This window comes from Silurus aristotelis (genome assembly GCF_946808225.1).
Source record: "Silurus aristotelis genome assembly, chromosome: 10".
NCBI classification, from domain to species: Eukaryota; Metazoa; Chordata; class Actinopteri; order Siluriformes; family Siluridae; genus Silurus; species Silurus aristotelis.
In genome coordinates this window covers 5098462-5114079 of record NC_139583.1, presented here as the reverse complement: position 1 = coordinate 5114079, position 15618 = coordinate 5098462, and the positions used below count along the sequence as shown (strand labels likewise).

Genomic DNA, 15618 nt, shown 5'->3' with positions numbered 1-15618 from the left:
ATCTATCTATCTATCTATCCATCCATCCATCCATCCATCCATCCATTACTTTATATACACATCCATCCCTCATCCATCACTTATCCAAACCACTTCGTTCTTTGGTATACTGCGTATGTGGAAGAATGATAATAAGATTGAGTTGAGTTGAGTTGAGTTGAGTTATATTTATTAACGCTATATGAGGATTCAAATGCAACATAAAGAAGATGTTCCAAACCAATATAAAAAACCTTAAGAAACCTTTTAATGTTTGATTTACACTTGGATTAGCTCAAAGGCACAGCAACAATGTAGAGAAGGGTTAAAAACAGCACATCCCCATGTGGAATTAAACACAGCCTTCATAGGCTTGTAGCACATTAATTACATATAAAATATCATCATAATCAGTATACACTTAACAACTTCTAAAGGAAACTAGTTGTCTGATCAATAATGCAGAGTCGTATTCTTCTTCTTTTGCAGCTTCTGTGTTTTCACACATGTTCAAACATGTTGCACATGTTTTCTTCAGACTTTATGGGGAAACAGTTTTAAAAATAACTTTCAAAACCGCATTAAAGATATGTCATGTGCCCACCTGCTTCAGCACACCATGACAAATTCCTTGTACATGATACCTTGCCATGATGCTTGGCAATGAAGGTGATTCTAATGCTAAAGAACCACATATGAGTAGTGGTAGTTCAGTGGTTATAAAAGTAAAGGTGCTTTATACTTGTAAAGAACATGTAACAAGTATAAAGGTGCTTTATACTTGTTACATGTTCTTTACAGCACAGTGAAATTATTTCTTCGTATATTTCAGCAATGTTAGGAAGATGGGGTCAAAGTGCAGGGTCAGCCATGATACACCACCCCTGGAGCACAGAGAGTTAAGGGCTTTGCTCAAAAGCCCAAGTTTGGCAGCTCTTAAAGCTCTAAGTTACTGATTGGAAGGATGAGGGTTCAAGCCCCAGTATCGGCAAACTGCAAAACTTGGGCCCTTGAGCAAGACCCTTCAACCTCTCTGTCCAGGGGTGCTGTATCATGACTGAATGTGAAAAAATATTTCACTGTGTTGTAACGTGCTTAAATTCAGTGGTAACAAAAGTGCTCCAAAGAAGGAACAGTGGTGAACCGGTTGATGCTCATTTAGACGAGCTCCTGTAGCTCAAATTGCTGAAGAAGGTAATGATATTGATGCTCGACAGGTCAGGATTGTTTTGACAGCAAAAGGTGGACCAACACCACATTATGCAGGTGATATGCCTTGTTTACAGGTTTATCAAAAATAGTCTTTTTTTTTGTATATGTCAATGTCGTAGCAACCAGACAGAACATATTTGTAAGAGAATACACGATGTTATTATGCCTGATTGGTGTATACTGTTCACTCAGGGTTTTTTTTTCTTCTTCCCGGAAGTCTCGTGTCCTATCGTGAGAATTGGAAAGAGCGGCCTCCTCGCGTATCCCAGAATGCTCAGCGAAAATGAATTCGGCCATGTCGTGTTAGCCCGCAGGAATATTCTGTGAGGGGAAACCGCGCCGACTCGGGAGTCAGGAGCGTTATTATTTTATCCCGCTGAGCTCGGAGAGAGGACACACGGAGGGACGTGGTGCACTCACCCCTGGTGCCTCGGTACAGAATTTAATCGGAGAGACGCGCCGGAAGGCCATAAAGAGGACGCCATGAGCGGCGGGACTCCGTACATCGGCAGCAAAATCAGCCTGATCTCCAAGGCCCAGATCCGCTATGAGGGAATTTTATACACAATCGACACCGAGAACTCCACCGTCGCCCTCGCCAAAGGTGATCTATAAAGACGCTTTCCGTGGATCCCGGCGCAGCAGCAGCTCTCTCCCCCTTCCCCCCCTTTAGCCGTTAGCTTCGTGCGCAAACGGATTAGCCGATAGCTAACAGGTTTACAAATCCACCACTATAAACCAATTCTTTAACAACACAACAAATGTGTATATTTACTTACAAATTTAAATCCAAATAACTAATCTAAATCCTAACCATGACTCACGGTATACATATTTAAAGGGCTGTTAAAAGGGCCGCGTCCCAAATCGCTACGTGTTTTATACATAGGCGCGTCTGAAAGAATGCTTTATACACCCTATCTAGGGCACTGAAACGTTTCTTAAGCTGTATTTGGGGAAACGACCAGCCTAGCATCCGTTTATGTAGCTAAATCGTGAAAATAATTGCAAGAAAATAAATAAAGGAGTAATAAGAGTTCAGATTTAGTCAGGAGGTCGTTTTTAATGTTTTTTTTAATTTATCACTCCGCTTTGTTAACGATGTGTGAGCAGCGTGTCTTTTGTTTACTTAGCCACAGACCACGTTTAGTTCAGTGCTTTTTATTAATTTTTTCGATCTGAACATTATTTGTAGGATAAATGTCTGACACACACACACACCGGCTCTTTTTCAGGGGGAACGAATGTGTTTTATTGCTAGCGCCCCTAAAAAGAGGGGGAGGTGCGCCTTCTGATGACGCATCGGAACGATTAGCATATTCATGAGATCGTATTTGCATATCAAAGGGGGGACCGTGCTTTATTCCCATCACATTGCGACGAGGTTTTCTATCGATACAGCAGATTTGTCTCTTTTTTTTTTTCTTCTTATTTTCTTCTCTCTTTCTGTCTCTGAACACGTGTTCCTGAGAGCCTGGAAAGTGCAAATTCGTTTATCCTGAACGTGAAACTTTCGAGTTTAGTTTATGCAAATTTGCTTTGCATAAAACTCCTTGTGAATTAGCTGCAATAAGAATAATGTTTGAGCAAACTTTTTACGTTAGTAAAAATGTTACAATAATAATAGCAGCAGTAATGACGACTAAGTTTAAAAAAAAAAAAAAATTTACGGTTCCTGAAATGGATGAAAAGGGTTTTACTTGTGTGTTCTTGTTGTGTGTCTTCTTCTCCACACCTCCATCTGCTCGGCTAAAAGTGAAAAACAGATTTATTATTTATATTATCCTCCTACGCGCAAAGGTCAGCTACCGGAATTCGTTTGTTAAACATTTCAGAGAATATATTTTTATAGGCTTGTCACGTATACAATTCTTCCTTCTTATATCCCAGCTTGGTAATAACCAACCAGAGTCTTAACCACTGAGCTCCTCTTCAAACTGTGGTCACAAAGTTAGAAGCATCAATAAAACTTGGAGGCACAAACTTGAACCAGCATGATAGTGTCCCAGTGCACGATGCATGCACCATGATGAGATGGTGTGTTTGGTTTAAAGTGGACGAACTCAACTGTCCTGCACAGAGTTCGGACCTCCTCAGTCTCACTGCACACATTTGGGATGAAACAGAACACAGACTAAATCCCAAACTTCCTTATTCAACATCGTTGACCTCATGAATGTTGAATGAACACACGTCCCCACAGCTCAAATCTAGAGGAGATCCTTATCAAACTTTTAGCTTTAATGAGGAATTGGATTTTGGGTGTGATGGTCACGTGGCCACATACGTTTGTCTCAAAGCTTTTCTTCACTCCGATATGCTCGAATTCTACCACGGCCATGTCTTCCGTCAGTCCTGAGTCATTGCTGTGATGATAACGGCGTGTCTTTTTTTTTTTAATTTACAGTGAAATCTTTCGGCACTGAAGACCGTCCCACGGACAGACCAGTGGCTCCTCGGGACGATGTCTTTGAATACATAATTTTTAGAGGAAGCGACATCAAAGATTTAACAGTTTGTGAACCACCGAAGCCCAACTGCTCCCTGCCTCAAGACCCGGCCATCGTACAGGTAACCGTGAAGTGTGTGTGTGTGTGTGTGTGTTTAATGTCATAACAAAATGCAGAATTATATTAAAATCTTTAATTTTTATTTGAACTATTTATTTAATAGCAGCTTTTTGGCTTTAAATCGCTCTCTCTCTCTCTGATCAGCAGGAAGGAATTTGTTTGTTTTATGAGAAAATTAATGATTATTCTTCAGCGATTTTGGTCTCTTTGATCTACACAGTTAATGTAGTGGCGTGTAGAAATTTCAGCATTGGTTTTTTTCTTCTTCTCCAAACAAATTTTAGAAAGGGCGGAGTAGAGGAAGTATTTCCCTCCCTTTTTTCTCTTTTACTCGCTCACAATGCCGACATAATGCACATTGATTTGATTTTCATTGTGTGTGGAAAGAGAACACAATGTGAAAAGGTCTCGCCCCTCTTTTTTCTTACTGATGCGCCTTTGCATTGAGCAGCAGTGCTGTGTTTTTGGTGCTGTAAATCAGAGTTTGTGGACTTCTGGGCCATGTTTCGGATGGAACCCAATATCAGAAGAAATACTGAAGTCAAGCTTTTACCTGATATCACCGTGCCTCTTTAATGGCTTTTCTGAAGACTCTACTCCTGTATGTTTTCTAGCCAAAGGCAGAGCATTAGATCGTGTGCTAGCGGAAGACATTACGCCAAAATGGAGAACAGATTTATTCAATTCAGTTCCCATTGTCTGGTGTGATTTAGCCAAGCAGAGATGAAACGCAAGTCTGATCACGCATCAGATAGTCAGAGGTTAACATGAAGCACCAAAATAGATAACCAACCTTCCAGGTTTGCTTGTTTATTAACATCAAACGTTTCGGTTGAATAATTTTCTTTTAAAAACATTCTGCGTCCACACTATCGTTTTCAATCGTTTCCCAAAAGTGTGCTCATCCACACTGAGACGTCTGTGAACGCTTGCGTGTACTGTGCACGAGCAAAACATAAGACGCTTCGACCCGCGATCTTTCTGCTTTCAAATTGATCCATTTTTGAGGTTATTTTATTAATTTATTTTCTAAATATATAAATATAACCGCCGACTGACTACACCATGTCCGCGTGGAAAGAAGGCCAAAACAGAGTTTGCGATTTTCAAACAAACATGTTGGTGTGAACATGTCCTAAAGGGTACTTGGTGTAATTGGTTCATGATATTTGTTTATCTTAGACCAGAAGTATTAAAAATTTGCCACAAATCCACACAATTCTACCTGTTTAAATCTTCTGTTTAAATTTATTCACTCACACTGGGCCTTTGTGATAAGTGAGACCTTGCATAAGTGAGAAATTGTATGACACTTATGAGACACGGTTGTCTAATAATTTTTTCTCCTCCCCTCAGTCATCTCTAGGATCCACTCCCTCACCGTCCTTCCAGCCTGTGGGTTCCTACCCATCCTTCAGCCGACCCCCTGTGCGTGCCTACAGCCAGTTCTCAGCTCCTCCTGCGTCGCAGCCCATCAGCACACCAGTCACCACAGGTGAGTTTCAACTTCTTCCAGGCTCCAGGTGGAACTGTAGATACTAGAAAAACGAGCTGTAGTTGGTTTGGACAGGGCGTGAACAGGAACCACCCTTTAGTGTTTATATAAAGATCTGTTACCAAAACGGTGCTGTTTCTCTTCACACAGGAAGTTCAGGGTCTGTGTTCAGTAGAGAGACGAACGTAGCTGCGTCCCTGTCCCAGAGCGCCGTCCCCTCCAACTCGGCATCTCTGAGCTCACGTGTTACTGAAGGTAACCAAAAATGTCTCTTCCTCTAGTATTGATTTCAGCATTGAATTCCTCATCGTTTGTCCGCCATGCTGATTTTGCTTTAACGCTTCTATATGCTTTTTTTGTTTTCCTCCACGCAGGTCGCACAAGTCCGTCTCTTAATGCCCTGCAACAGAGCCTGAGCCTGGACCCTGCAGTGCAGCCTGCTTCTTTAGTGGCACCTGCTGTGTCCGTGAATCAGAAGCCTCCCGGAGGGGGCAGACCTCCTCCCGGTTCCCAGAAACAGCCTGCTGAGAGCCAGGAACACAGCAGAGGTGAGAATGTACACTGTGTGTTGTTCATGCAACTCATCAGGCAGATAAATCGGCCAAAAATATTGTATATCTGCCAAAAGCTGAACTGATTTCTAAATATCAGCATCGACCAAAAAACAAACTCTATAACACGCACTCAAATACACATCTGTACACAAATGGGGTCTCAATTTTATCCATTTTATTAAATAAAAAAAATGTATTGATTAATAATCCCAAATTTTTTTTAATAAAAAATAATAAATATTTTTTTATTGCAATAATGATATTTATTTTATTTATTTAAACCAAGCAGGCATTTTATTTAAATTTGTTAAAAATAAATAATAAAAAAAAAATGCTCACACGTAAATAACAATAAATGACATAAAAAAATTTAAAAAATTAAAAACGACGACAAACCTAAACCTGTTTGTTGTATGGAGTTGTTAATGCAGATGTTTGATTCCTTGCAGCTTCTGATGTAGAGAAGGCTCCTCGCCCTGAAGCGGACGTGAACAAGGTGGACTCCCGAGAAGCCAGTAATCGCCCACAGGGCAGTAAGTGTTTTTGAAACACTTAAATAAATACTGAAGCGTGCGCAATTATGCGCTGGAGTTAAACACCAGAGATCGTAGGGACATGGTCATGTGATCGTGTTTACGTTTTCGCTTGTTTAAGAAGAAAAAAAAAACCTTTGCGTGATGCTGATGTACGGTGGTTGGCTGCTCCTCAGGTGCTCCTGCCGTGCGAAGAGGAAGAGGAGGGATCGGCGGCGGCGGTGGTATTAGCGGCGGCGGAGGTGGGAATCAGCGTGGCCGGGGCCGCTTTAACATGCGCAGAGACGGACCGATGAAGTTTGAGAAGGACTTTGACTTCGAGAGCGCCAACGCTCAGTTCAACAAGGAGGAGATCGACCGCGAGTTCCAGAGCAAACTCAAAATCAAAGGTTTGATTTCTGTTTATACGCCTGGGAATTGGGATCAAAGGATTAAATCATGCAACAAATCAATAATGTGTGTAGTGATCTTTAGCTACGTCACAAGATGTAACCCCACCAAGTAGGCGTGGCCTGAGCATCCATATAATAGAACATGAGCTGGCAGATTAAATCTCTATAGTGTGATCCAGTAAAATGGGGTCTGATTGAAGAGTGCTGGGATTAGTCCAGCAGGTAAAACCCCAGACTTGAGGTCATATAGTTTACAAAAAGCAAAACTCGGCGATATTAGTTTTAGGATGAATCGTGTATCTTGACTGACTCAATGCCCACATTCGTTTGCAGATGAGAAGACAGTGAACGGGGAAGAAAAGGCAGACTCGGGCGTGGAGACGCAAAACAACGAGAGCAACGTGGACGAGGAGGATCCACTGGGACCCAACTGCTACTACGACAAGTCCAAGTCCTTCTTCGACAACATCTCCTGTGATGACACCAGGTAGAACATGACCATGGAGTAGGTGTTCTCAATTAATATTCACAATCATCACACTAACTCTTTTCTTTACTGTCTTTACAGAAAAATTAAGCCTGGAGGTGGCAGGTATAGTACTGTTTTATTGGGGTTATTCATTCATCCATCCATCCATCCACAATCTTTTCACACCCTATTTATCTACTATCATCCATTCACTATCTTCACTAACTATTCATCCATCTACTTACTATTCATCCATCCATCTGTACACTTACTATCCATCCATCCATCCATCCACCATCTATTCACACCCTATTTACTTACTATCCATCCATCCATCCATCCATCCATCCATCCACTATCTATTCACTAACTATTTATCCATCTACTTACTATTCATCCACCCATCTGTCCACTTACTATCCATCCATCCATCCATCCATCACCTATGCACTTACTATTGCTATTCATTCATCCACTATTTACTTACTATCCATCCATCTGTTCAATTACTATTTATTTATTCATCCATCCATCCATCCATCCATCCATCCACCTATCCACTTACTATTCACATATTGGGCTAAATAACTGCAAAACCTTAGATACTGAAGCATATGGTTCTTGGTCCTGTGTCCACGTAGGGAGCGGAGACAAACCTGGGCAGAGGAAAGGAGGATGAACGCAGAGACGTTCGGCCTCCCGTTGCGCCGAGGGCGTGGCGGGTACCGGGGGAGAGGGGGGCCTATGGGTTTCCGTGGCGGTCGCGGGCGTGCAAGTGGGCGTGGCTCTTTTGGCCCGCCCCGGGGTGGAGCCGGATTCAGAGGGGGCTTTCGTTCAGGACGGGGAGGACGAGGAGACTTTGAATTTGATTACCGGGTCAGCTGCTATCCAACACAAATCTAGTAGTAGTATAAGTAAACACTAACACAGATCAATAACATAACACAGAAAAACCATGTTTGTTTGGTGTCTGATTTTCTTGATCATTTCCTTGCAGCTCATTATTCTAATTATAATCTTGTGTGTATAGTTAAGTAATAAGGATTATTTAGAGTACAACATGTGGTGTCAGTGATCCACCTCTAGGGGGTGCTCTCGTACTGTAAAATTGCAACCCGGAAAAACTATGGTTATGGATTTTTGTCGATAGTTCCAGCAATCAACTATCGGTGTCGGTTATTTGGCAAAACTGATGCATCAGTCGACCTCTATACAAAACCTCTCCCATGTGGAATGGAACCAATTTAAAATGGTCCTGATGGGGTGGTAATCACGCAGTTCCACACCGATTTATGTGGAAAAAGAAATGTCACACACCAAACATGTCTTGGTAGGATTGATTTACATTTTTAATTGGTACTGATAAGAGGATGAATATTGATTTGTGTATTTGATTTGTTTCAGAAGGACAACAAGGTGGCAGCGTAGTTCAAAGGAGGAACAACTACAGGACGAAGTTCTCCTTCTTTCCTCTCTCCTCCTATATAGACGCTACGCTCTGTTTGTCTGTTTAAACCGAAGCGGACCGGCGCGCCCGAGTTGGACTCCTCCTTCCTCCTTTTTTTTTTTTCTTCTTTTTCCTTCCTTCCTTCCTTCCTTCCTTCCTTCCTTCCTTTTTTTTTTTTTTTAGAGCAATACAGAAAAAGTCAGCTCTTTCCTTGAAACAGACACCATGGACTGTGTGAATCTTTAGTGAAATTACTTTTCAGTATTTTTGCATCAGCGTTTTAGTTCCTTTCTTACAGAACAGTAATAAGGATTGAAATCTTATTTGATAATATTCCTGCTAGGTACACACACACACACACACACACACACGTACGCCGACTCCGACTCCGGTCGATACTGTGAGCTCCCATTAGCTTAATTTTTTTTCCATCTCATAGAAGCACCAAATCCATCTTCATGTCCTTCATGAGATCTTCACCTTCACTCCACGTTTCGGTCACTGACTCGTGACTCAGAGCTTCAGCACACTGATCATTTCTCTCACTCTATTGTTTTCCCCATGTTGTTGTTTTCTTCTTTATTATTTGCAGAAATATTCATCTCGGTTGATCTGCTTCAACTGTTTCTTAAGTTCTTCTCAACTCTGATCTGTAGAAATTGAAAAATCGAGTGTATGTTGAATGTAATGTTGATGTGAAGTTATTCAGCACTCTGGGCTTTTTCCCCCTTTTTTTTTTTTTTATTTTATATTATTGTTGTTATTTTCTTGTATGTGTGTTTTCAGTGCCACTGCAGACTGGAGCGTTCGCAGCCCCCTGCTGGAAGAGTCTGCCTTCTTTTCTTCCGTTTATTCATTCTTTCTTTTCGAAAAGAAAAACAAATCCGTGGGCTGAAAAAAAAAATCTTCTTTTCGGACGCCGACGTCTTTAAGTTTTTTTTTTGACCACGCCGTGTTTAATTACACTCGCCGAGCCTTTACGTCGACAGCACGAAGGTCAAAATCACCGCGTCCTGTCAAATTTCTTCAGGGATCGTCCCGCACCCTTTAACAGTCAGAACGGATTCCGATGCACTTTTTTTGACACGAGTACCGCCGTAAAACACAAGCAGTGTGCAGGTTTTTTTTTTTTATAATGTTTTTTTTTAAGACTTAATGTTCGGTTCTGGTGTAATTGAGATTTGAAGCGTCTTGAATGCCATTCTGGCAAATCCAGGTCACGGGTTTGAAGAGCGGATCGTTGATTTACTTTTTTTTTTTTCGTTTTTTTTTTTCTTTCATGCTGAAATTTTGCCGCAGGTTCGAGGAGACTTTGCGGTAACAAACGCCGAGCTCGTATTGTGTAATAAACCGGTCAGATCATAACGTTAGCTTTTTTTTTTTTGTGTTGTTCGTTTCCACAAAACGTAGCGACTCCCGCTGCCGGCTTTAAATTCTACACCCACGTGCTGCACTTTGTTTGAGATTTTTGTTCCTGAGTAAAAGCAGTACAAAGTTGAAAAAAAGTGGATATAAGTGACGTGATCACGTGACTCTCGCTGTCAGTAAGTCAGATGGATTTTGTGTGTTGAATGAAAGGTTGAGTGGAGGACCGCTGATCCAGGGTCAGTGCTTGGTACAATTAGGGATTATAAACGAATGCCAGCTCTTGATGCTTTTTTGCATCGTATTCAATTTGGATTTATTTTCCCCTGAATGCCAATGAAGCACTTTTTTTTTTTTTTTTTTCTTTCCCGCTTCTTTACCAGCATTTGGGAGTTTGTTTGCATTTCTTGAACAATTTTTTTTTTATCGCTTCTTGATTTCCAGACACCGGCTTACGGTGAAAGAGACTTATTTTTCTTTTCTTTTTTATCTTTCCTGCGTCTCATATTGATACGACGCGGTAAAGTTTGTGTTCCTGTTGCGGCTTGAGGTTACTTTTTGTGGCTGTTGTGTACTTCCTGTAGGCGCTACGCGATGACGACTTTACCCACATGTGGTATATTCTTATGGTCTATTAGTAGGCAGCTAGTATAAAGCCCTTCAGTTCCGATCAAACCGTCTGATTGGATGATTTAGTCGTGGCTTGGAGCAAAGCATGATGGGAAATGCCTTAACGAGCCAGCAAATGTTGAGCTTTCTAGAAGTATTCGGGTTGTATTGAGCTTTCTGGTGCTCGTCCTGCGTTCGGGCCATGAAGCAGAGGACTTGTAAATCCTCTGGTCAAGTTTTGGGATCGTTCTCTATACAGAGACAGACGGAGGAGTGATTGGACCGATGCAATAATCACATTAATGCCCCACACTGCCCCTCGTCACCACCTCCTCTTGCTCATGATGTCAGACTGTACATACAGTTTCATTTTGTAAAGGTGAAATACGATTTTCTCTCTTGTCAAAGAATTTCATTGGCTAATGTGTTTTTTTTTTTTTTTTTGGTTTGTTTTTGTATTTCATGAATAAAGCAATTGTACAGCATGGTGTACTTTTAGTGACCAGCTTGAACTTTTTATTCAGAAAAATGAGAAATAAATAGTTGTTCAAACTCCTTGTTTTTTTTTTTCATTACCTTTGACATTTTGTGGTCGTCAAATGTGACGGATAGGAAACTTACAGGATCTATAATTTTAAAAGTAGCTTATATATTACTTATTTTTGGTCAATATTCCTATTCTTACCATGTTGAATATTCCAACTCATGAAAACAGAGCCATTAAGTTTAGGGTCATCTATTGTCCTGCCAGCAGAGGGCGTGTGCTCGTCGCTCAAATCATCAAGATCCGACTCCGAGTCGAATATTCGTTGTACGATTTGTTTGAGCAGTTTTCTACTAGTGTAACGTTTTAGGAAAGATAATGTCCATGTTGCGTCACGTCAATATAATGCTGCTATGATTTCTAGAAAGAGAAAATAGAGGGTGAAAAAAACGGCTGTTATTTGGGAGTCGATTCCATATTGGTTCTTTGGAAAACTCGTTGGAGATCGCTTCTGCGCATGTGCGTTAGTAAATCAACCGCCATAAAAACATGCATGCATGTTGAAGGGGGGGAACCACCCACAGTGTGCGCGCATGCGTTTTTTTTGGATAAAAACCGCCACGGAAACCGCGCATGCGCACCACAGAGCGGGTGACTCTTGAGCGGCTTTAGACATGTCTGTCGTTTTTGTACCCAAGAAACAACGCGGGAAAGCGCAAATCAACCAAGAAATCATCCAAAAAGTAAGTATTTATAGTTTATAAACATATACGTGTGAAAGAAAGTGTGTAAAAAGGCATCACTGCCGACGAGTTTCACATTAGCTATCGGAAACGAGGCTAGTTCAGTTTTAGGTAGTGATATGTATTTATTTTTCCACAGCATTTACTATAAAAAAATGTAATTCAGCACTCTGAGATATTATTCTAAATAAAAGCGCACATTTCACGTTTACTTTTTAAATATACGGTTCTTTGCTGAGGGAAAAAAAAAGGAAATGATGCTAGCTCATCCGCCATATTGGATTATATGCGTTCTCGCAGCCGCCATATTGGAAAGGTCTACACTCAATCATAACATGTATGGAAGCCCAGAAAAGCAATTCTAACACAAATTTCCACAAGTGTGTGGGTTTTTTAATCTTGCGGATAATGTAGATGTAAATATATTCAAGACCTTGTTTTGTCATTGCAACAGTTTCATAGATTTGTATAAATAAACCCCTTGTCACGTGACTTCGTTTCAGCTGCTGAATGAAAATGAGCAGCTGGTGAGGTGTATAGCGGAGTACATGCAGAAGGGCAGAGTCACTGAATGTGTACAGTAAGTACTGAACACACACACAGACACTCTCATCCAGCTTATAATCCCCTTGTAAACTGCAGTCGAATTGTTCTACCTCCAAGGTTTTGCTGATTTGAATCTTCAGAAATAATGTTTTTCTCTGCAGATATCAGCAGATCCTTCACAGGAACATAGTTTACCTAGGAACTCTAGCAGATGCCAGTCCTGATGCGCCTGTAAGTCCGGCACACCATTACAGCAATCACACACAACCCCTTGTGTTGCGTAATCGTAATTCATAAAGCCACTGCTTGTGTTTCAGGCTCAGTGTGAAGAGACATCGGCTCTCGTCGGAACCAAGGACGCTTCCAAAACCTGAATGTTCAGTCTGAATGAAACATGCCATATGTACTGTGTCTATAGGGTTAGGTCTACAAGCTCCATCATTCTGATTGGTCAGATGTATCCTGACAGATGCTCAGACAGGTTTGAGTCAAGGATGCGTGTTCTGATACCACGTTTCTGGTAGCATGTTTAAAAAAGGGACAAAAAAAAAAAATTGCGTTTCTATGGAAGGAGTCTCCAATTTCAACGCTTTGGCCCTGGGTAACGTCTTCAGAGCAAAGGATTGATGAAAACGATGATGGTCCAAGAACAACTCTAAATGGAAAAAAAAGTATAAGTAAATGGTTGGGGAATAAAACACTCCAGGATGTGCCTTGGCATGGATTATTAGTTCCTCTACCTCATCTTAAAGTTGGCTGAAAATAAACTGATGATTCATAAAAACCCAAAGTATGTGGTTGTGTATGTGGATTTAAATGAAAGCGTGCGACTCGTTCTATATTATGTTTATTTATTTATTTTTTTTTGCATTGCTGGTACACTTGGAAAGATTCAGACGCCAGCTCTAAGTGAATAAGCAACGTAAGCCAAGCGAACCCTCTTCACGTCATCCGACAGTCATGTCACGTCACGTGCCGTATCGTCCCCGACTTTTATCATCAGTCAAGCTGCTAGTAAACGATTTCTGACAGCTGAGTAATGGTAATGTTTACAGTCCAAGGTCTTAAAAAATGAAAAAAAAGAGGGAAAAAAAAAAAAAAAGGCTGCAACAGTTTTGTGAGAGGGAAAGAACACAGACCGAGCGAAACAACCCCTATGTTTTTGATTGTGCAAAGCACAGAACTATAAAAAGATATATTTTATATACAGCAAATGATTCTCTGTAAACATGTTAAAGTATGTTAGTTTCAGAAAACATGGTCATGTCATAGAAATACAGGCAACGTTGGCATCCATAAAACGGCACCAAAAAATTAAATTTCCGGGGCGGATTAAATGTGACACAGCCCATATCTGGGGGGGGGGGGGGGGCAATAGGGGTTAAAAAGAGGGAAAAACCAAACCACCCCAATGTAATAATGGGTTTTAGTGTTTGTGGTGGTAATTGGAGTTAATTTTCTGTAGGTAGTTCAGCTAAAAAAAAAAAATGTGCTTTTCACATCTTTTGGGGGGGAATATATATGTAAGGTTTTACTTAATAAGCCTATATCACGTAAACATATACAGTAATGGTATAATATATAAGAAAATACAAAAATAAGATTAATACTGTCAATATCTTTAACAAGAAATATATCGTATTTCAAAAGAACGAACGTGACGATGGCGTTTAGTGTTAACGTGTCGGCGAGAAACACGAATCGAGCGCACGACGAACGGAACAGGATCGAGCCTCTGTAAAGGTTCCGGGTTGTTTTTTTTTTTTTTCCCCACAAAGCACCTTCTAACTGACCGAACAACGCCTTGGTTGGAGAAAAGAAAGAAAGGACGGAAAAGAAAAAAAAAAGTTACGCAAGTGCTAATATTGAAAATGGCACGCCATCGAATGACTTTACCGCAAACGTCCGTTTTTTAAAACTTTTGTCAGATGTTGAAAAAGTAGTGTATTTCTTGTCAAATTACACCTCTGCTATGATTATTCTATTTCTGCTGAGCCTGCTCAAAGCTTCTTCATAAAAAGAATTAATAATATTTTTCTTTTTGTTTCATGTACACGCTATGGAACAGTAGCTGGGAGCTGTAGTCTATGTGATCCAACACGAGATTTGGCAGTTACAGCTTTTTATTCTTTTTTTTTTTTTTTCCATTAACCCCCCTACCGACACAATACGGTCACAGGTTGCGTCCCGTTATAAGTCGTCACACGTACGCACATGCACGCACACGTGATCCGCTCCCTACAAATCAAAAAGGCAGCCTGGAAACTCGTGAATTCCCGGCGAAAGCTTTTTTCTCGTCTCGGGAATCTTTCGATGCGGCCGTTTTTTTCTTTCTTTCTTTCTCTCTGTGAAGCGGAAGCGACAACTTCACTAGCTGCTGAAAGCGGGAATCATGCACTAAAACCGGCGTGGATGGCAGTTTAGGAAAACCGGGGGCCTCGCGTGGATCTGACATAGAAATTTTTTTTTTATATATATATATGCGACAATGTTTCGATATAAATTGGCCTATAAAAACACACTCGTCTAAAGGACTATCAAAATTAGGAATCAGAGTGCGGTCTGGAGTAAAGTGTCAGCTACGGGCGTGTTCTAAATCACATGAGCAGGGGTGGGATGGAGTCACCTTCCACCCGACCTCACGTGTTTGTCACGGCCCTTGATTTAGATGGAGAGATGGTGTAATCCGCAGCACCTAGTCTTTACACCAGCACCGACTCCAACCGTGGCATAATGCGAAACCCTTAACCGCTGATCTAGGACCAGTCTATAGCTTATTTAAAGCCCTAGACGTCATCGCTCCCCGGACTCAGAACAGCGATTAAGTGCGGGGCGGAGGCCGGGGTCAGTATTGGTGCAGGTACGAGGGCCGGTGTTCGGGTTTCAGAGGGAAGTTCTTGAAGCCTTTACTCAGAGCTTTATGCTGCGAGCTCTGCTGCTGCTGCTGTGTGAAAGGAAAGCCAGATGAGAGGCCGCTGGAAGGAGAGCACTCATTGGCTGTCGACCAAACCGGAGACTGCAGCATTTGCATGGACTCGCCCCATTGGCTGGAAGGTATTGTCATTTGATAAAGGGAAGAGCTGGGATTGGGCATGGTGTTTGAGTGGGTGGAGTGCTGCCAAGGGGCTTTCGGAGGCCATGTTTTAGTTTTACTGTCCTGCAATTAAAGAGAGAAGAAAAAAAAAAAAGAAATACTGTTAACGAACTAAGCGTGTACGCA

At 41.3% G+C, this 15618-nt stretch overlaps 3 protein-coding genes across 20 annotated transcripts in view; 2 read left to right on the top strand and 1 right to left on the bottom strand.

Annotated features, from left to right (window-relative positions):
• The first annotated feature begins 1256 nt into the window (after positions 1-1256).
• lsm14ab (LSM14A mRNA processing body assembly factor b) lies at positions 1257-11177 on the top strand. Of its 18 annotated transcripts, none has more exons than XR_014535349.1 (12): positions 1257-1795; positions 3599-3762; positions 5118-5256; positions 5407-5511; positions 5631-5804; positions 6260-6325; positions 6520-6732; positions 7069-7222; positions 7304-7327; positions 7846-8080; positions 8612-9436; positions 10205-11177. XR_014535349.1 is itself a non-coding variant. In XM_083552440.1 (11 exons), the coding sequence occupies exons 1-11, from the start codon at positions 1675-1677 to the stop codon at positions 8630-8632; spliced, it is 1416 nt and encodes a 471-aa protein (XP_083408566.1). In that variant the 5' UTR covers positions 1257-1674; the 3' UTR covers positions 8633-11177. The 18 variants fall into 18 exon arrangements, 4 of the variants coding, with proteins under 4 accessions (XP_083408566.1, XP_083408565.1, XP_083408567.1 ...); XR_014535350.1 differs by having other exon boundaries at positions 10197-11177; XR_014535351.1 differs by having other exon boundaries at positions 1260-1795; positions 8609-8896.
• Positions 11178-11692: 515 nt separating this feature from the next.
• On the top strand, positions 11693-13760 carry ss18l2 (ss18, like 2). Its single transcript, XM_083552534.1, has 4 exons — positions 11693-11852; positions 12356-12432; positions 12560-12629; positions 12716-13760. Exons 1-4 carry the CDS (start codon positions 11784-11786, stop codon positions 12770-12772), a joined length of 273 nt encoding a protein of 90 aa, XP_083408660.1. The 5' UTR covers positions 11693-11783; the 3' UTR covers positions 12773-13760.
• The window catches only part of garre1 (granule associated Rac and RHOG effector 1), a 42714-nt gene continuing 40327 nt past the window's right edge, over positions 13232-15618 (bottom strand). Inside the window, exon 14 of the mRNA XM_083552219.1 lies at positions 13232-15555. Coding sequence (XP_083408345.1) covers positions 15244-15555 — 312 coding nt within the window. The 3' untranslated portion in view covers positions 13232-15243. The remainder of the gene's footprint in view (positions 15556-15618) is intronic.